Below are 5219 nucleotides of genomic sequence, written 5' to 3'. Positions count from 1 at the left end.
ATATAACTGACAGAAAAGAGACGGCAGCACCATTCTTTTCCTGTTTTGTCAACCTTTCCTGTCGGACTCCTTTGTCAGTCTAAATCTGCTTTTATTGACATTTATTTGGGCAAAAGGATACATGAATTGCTGTGTTAGGATGCAAGAATGAGCCGAATAAGGAATCTCACAGCAAATGTGTAGAAACCCATCTGACCAGTGTGAAGTGAGGGGCAGATGGTGTGACTGTTCCATCACGCTTTTAGTCAAAGCTCAGAGTGGAGCGATGAGAAATGATTTCATTTGCAGGGTCTCTCACTTATTGACACTTTTCTACAACAAGCGATAATACATCTGTTGGCGTAGTGTGGTGTGGTACTTTTCAATAGGAGGAAATAACAAACAAATGGCACAGGATTGTGTTCTCATTTCGACACAAGGTCTTAAGATATCTAAACAAGAACACTGATGTCTGGCGACCAACACTAGCATTAACCCATTCTTACCTCCCACACATCAAATGCAACAGCCTGCATTTCCCCTCTGCTGTAGTGCACAGAGCAAGAAAAGTCCGAGTCAGATGGTGGTTGGATTGGCCATACACTGAGATTTACTTCCAGAGATTGGAGTTGCGTCCCACATGTGACCAGGAGTGAAGATTGATTTGTTTTTAAGTTATGTTACCCAAGTTGACATACATAAGTGAAGTGACTGAATGTAGTTATTTTTACCCCAAGTATGATCCTTGCCCCTGTCTCTGAAAGTTTTCCTGAAGCGACACTTAATAAAAACAATCCCTTGTTTAAGAATGCCCACGCAGCTTAAAGTAAGTTCAGGATCAGATGCTGAAGCCTATAAATTCCCACAGTTCTGTCTTCAGTTCCGAGCATCTGCAACAGCAGATATTTCAACAGGACAAAATATGTGATACGACAGCAATGATTTGAACGGGAACATAAAATGTCAAGGGTCAGCGCTACTAATGCTAATTTCAGCTAACACTAGTCACCCGCCAAGAAACTGTCCGGTTCACTACAAGTTCTCACACCACAGCTGGACCTCTGGCCGAGCTCGGTCTTTTCTCTGCTCCCCCGTCTGCTCCCAGCCCCTGAACATCGAACAGGCTCAGATGTAGAAGGCTGTGGTCCGTCAAATATGTATGAGTCAGTGTTGACGTTGGCTTCAGGAGCCATGTTCTTTAGTAGCTGACCTTTTCAGCCTTTCATTTTATACCAAAACTTCTTGAATTTGAGGTTAATTGGGCTTACAGGACTGAGTCTAGCTGCGAAAGTGTGCTCACAGAACTTTTTCAAGAAAACAATGATTGACTTATTTTTCTCATATATTAACTCCCTAGTGATGTCAATCTAAAATCCCTTTCCTCTTGGCGCAGAGGTTCACAAAGCGCAGCCCACGGGCCAATGGCAGCCCACAGAAACACATTTCATGGCCCCCGAATGTGACATGAAATGCATACATTATATTTCATTACATCTCATTATCTTCATATTTTCATCTCATTTCATTACATTTTATTACATCATCATCAATCCATTTTGATATTTTCGCTCTCAGAAGCCAACACTCAGTACACTACTCTGCTCCTGCGGCAAATTTCCGACATGTATGCAAAGTTAGGATTGAGAAGTAGGTCATTTGCCACTGACTCCCAAAACAACATGATTGTTGCATCACACCAGCAACAGGTAACCCAAACCACTGTCCTGTGTTCACAGTTTGGTTCAGTTTAGGCAAGGAAACTACTTTAGTTGAGTTCAGGAAAACATCAAGGTTCGGTTAAACTAACTAGGGTTCATATGCAACTTCAGTTTCCTATGTTACCTTCCTTTCAAAACTCACTCACTGTTGACTTTTGGTGACACGTCAGACATGAAGAGCAATCTCCTGGATGGAAGTCCTTTGCTTGTTTGACCCAACCCCCATCCCCGACCTCCTCCCAACACCGACTTTGTGGCTTGTTACACTACTTTGTGTGACTTCATACTTGGCAACCGTAGCAGTTACTACAGCCACACCAAAAAAGAAAGATAAATATGTGTGGTAAATAACCTGCTGTCACGGTCGACCTCTGTGGTCATTTTTCTGATGAGGATGAGCTGACAGGCTGCATGTCGCACCTCCTGAGAATCCCAGGGATGTCCTCCATGCTAGTGCTGTTAGCTAAAGTGTGAATTAAGATGGAAAAGCCAACACAGAAAAAAAAAAAAGTAAGTTCCATGAAAAGAGAATGAACTCTCACTTCGATAGAGATAAAGTGACCTGCCGTGTCTCAAAACAGGTGAATTCAGTGCCTGAGTGTGTGTGCTGGCTCCCTGAATGGGCACTAACTTGGCTTTTCTACACCTGTGAGGATATTGGACATTCAAATAAAAATACGACACAGAGCCATGCATATTCTACCCTACTTACAGGGATATTAGTCCACAGTTTGGCCATGTAGGATATGACAATTGTCTAACTTCCTGTCGTCTTGCTGAGTCTCTCTGTTGCAATCGATTTCGCTGTTTCCTCTTTCTCGCGCCTGTGGCCTCGTGTTGCATGAATTGACGCCACACTTTTGAGTTTCCCTTTGCGGCGGATCAATTAATGTTGAATTGTGAAAAAAAACGCTGAAACGCGAGACAGAAGCGCAACCCTTCCATTTGGCTCCACTTCAGGCTTCAGTTTTCCAAGCCGCCAAGCACCACACGCATTGAGCAAAGGTCACAATTTGCCTATCACAGTCACTGTTACTGTAATTTGCATCTGTGCTGTCAGCCTGGAAGTAATGCGAACACGGCACACTTTCAGCCACAGAGTGCTTAATGGTTGGCTCATCCAGCCAGGAGGAGGGAAGGATCAGCACCAGCGGGAGGGAAAGGAAAAGGAGCAGAGAGACATAATAGGGAGTAAGGCATCAACAGGAGGGAGGCATGCACGCAGCACAGGGTGATTATGTGTTGTTTCTAACAGCGAGGTAGGAGGAGAGGAGGAACAGGAGGAAGGAGGAGGAGGAAGGGGTGCTTCCTCTTCAGTCTGGGCTGAGCCACTGATGTATCCCAGCAGCCCCCGGTCGGCAGCGACAGGAAACCTTGGTATAAAAAGCAGCGTCGCAGGGGGAACCCTCCTAAGTGTCTCTCAGCCGCAGCATGACCAGGACCGGGAGCCTGAGTGTTCGGACTTAACAAGACAATGCCCAGCCTAATCATCGAACCACTCAACACACAGCACTTCATCATGGACAGAGATGACAGGAAGAGAAACAAGAACATGTGAGTGAAACTTCTACATTCCAGTAACTATGCTGACTTGGGGCTTGATGAACAAAAAAAAAAAAGGAAAAATAAAGATCTTCATTTTGGTTTAACATATGCATTTAAGTTTCAAAGCGACGTTTTGCTTTCTTAGACACATGTGAACGGGATGCTTCGTGGTGCTGCCCGAAAATAGTTTAAGTCAATAATGTGGTCTAACTGTGCTGCAGCACATGCTGCCTTTTTTTTTTAATCACTAACATGCCCGGCGTGCTTCGAAAGGATTCACTGCAAGCTAATTTAACAGCAGTAAATCCGACAGGGATATATTCAAGCATTTCTTATCTCTCCGCAGTGGAAAGAACTTTATGTGCCGACTCCAGTGCATGTTCTCACACTCATCAAGCTCTGAGAGGTAAGGAGACTTATGGAGTGTTTTGCATACGTTTCGGTTTTAAAATAGCCAGCCTGCTCCTATCATTTCCATCTATGGCATCATGAAAGGATTCAAATGAACTTGAGACACCATGTTTGCTTTGGCACGGCACACATGCACACCAACATACCCTCGCTGGCTGGACATTTTTGTGTGAATTTGATAAGCACATCTGCTCTGCTCTCTTGATTTCACGGCTTCTGTCTCCTCCTGAGCCTCTGCATCTTTACTTTTCCCCAGTTTTGATTCCGTCTGAGTAATCTAACTTGCATTCTCTCCCAGCAGGCTAAGTTTAGAAGATACCCAACAATGGTCACAGTCACTGGAAAGGCTTCTCGAGTCTAAATGTAGGTTGCTTTTCCCCCGAGGACGAGAATACTGGCCACAAATTATGTTTGTAGGATGAAGGCTTTTTTAGAGAGCCGAGAAGAGAGAGGGTGCTGTCTGTCCTTCATGCCCGGTGTGTTTCTCTGTTTGCTTCAGATGGACTGGCGACTTTTCGCAACTTTCTGAAATCCGAATACAGCGACGAGAATATTGAGTTCTGGCTCACCTGCGAGGATTACAAGAAGATCAAGTCTTCATTCAGAATGTCCTCGAGGGCCAAGAAGATTTATGAGCAGTTCATCAAAGCAGAATCTCCTAAAGAGGTAAATCCCGCCGGAGAGATGCTTCACATTCTGTCTCTCTCTACACATACTTAGATCTCTTTATTCCGTCATGTCATATTGAAAATGAAGATACATGTTGCGCTCTGACAGGAGTATAAAATAGGGAGAGTGTCTGGTCAAACGTTGAAGACTCTTGGCTCAAATCCCCTCATTCCTATCTTTCTGCCTCATTCCAGATCAACATCGACTATCACACCCGAGAGCAGATCAAAAGGAACGTCAAGACTCCCACCATGCACTGCTTTGATGACGCTCAGAAGATAGTTTACGGGCTGATGGAAAGAGACTCGTACCCGCGGTTCCTCCGCTCGGACATTTATAGAACTCTCCTGGAAAACCTCGCCGCCGACGCCACGAAGGGTTGAAGGCGCGCTCGGAGGGAGGGAGAAAGGACATTTAGAAAAAAAAAAAAAACATAACTGGAATGTTTGAGCTCCTTCAAGGAGGAGGGGCTGACGACAAAGAAGGAAGGAAGGAGGGGTCGACCCGGGCGCCGCACGGACACATACAGAGGCCTCGCATCCCGGTGTCGTCACTATCCCCGACACCGAGCACCTCACACCCGAGGACTTCGTAACAAGAAGAGGAATCAACCGGCCCAGCCTCAATGATAGTGACCCTGTAGTGTGTGTGTGTTGGCCCTGGATGATCAGTCAGTAGTGAGTAGGCGAAGTGACTACTTTTGACAATGACCGAATCAGCGGGGCGACTGACGTCTACTGTGACGGCAGAGCTGCGACAGAAAAAAAAAAAAAACGGACTTCCCTCGGCCTTCTCTGTAGAGGTGTTTCCTGTGCAGATAACAATAGCGGATGTAAGATGCAACGGTCACACTTGATCAGTTGTGTGTGTACGTTTGAGAACATGAGAGAGCGAGTG

The 5219-nt window shown here is 45.4% G+C and overlaps 1 protein-coding gene across 2 annotated transcripts; it reads left to right on the top strand.

Annotated features, from left to right (window-relative positions):
• The first annotated feature begins 2917 nt into the window (after positions 1–2917).
• Positions 2918–4754, top strand: LOC119029146 (regulator of G-protein signaling 21-like). Of its 2 annotated transcripts, none has more exons than XM_037115778.1 (5): positions 2918–3251; positions 3589–3648; positions 3955–4016; positions 4153–4319; positions 4517–4754. In XM_037115778.1, the coding sequence occupies exons 1-5, from the start codon at positions 3172–3174 to the stop codon at positions 4703–4705; spliced, it is 558 nt and encodes a 185-aa protein (XP_036971673.1). In that variant the 5' UTR covers positions 2918–3171; the 3' UTR covers positions 4706–4754. The 2 variants fall into 2 exon arrangements, with proteins under 2 accessions (XP_036971673.1, XP_036971672.1); XM_037115777.1 differs by having other exon boundaries at positions 2939–3251; positions 3952–4016.
• Positions 4755–5219: the final 465 nt, after the last annotated feature.

The sequence above is a fragment of the Acanthopagrus latus genome, chromosome 11 (assembly GCF_904848185.1).
Source record: "Acanthopagrus latus isolate v.2019 chromosome 11, fAcaLat1.1, whole genome shotgun sequence".
In the NCBI taxonomy this organism is placed as follows: domain Eukaryota; kingdom Metazoa; phylum Chordata; class Actinopteri; order Spariformes; family Sparidae; genus Acanthopagrus; species Acanthopagrus latus.
Note: the sequence above shows the minus strand (reverse complement) of the source record. Positions and strands in the feature narration are given on the sequence as shown.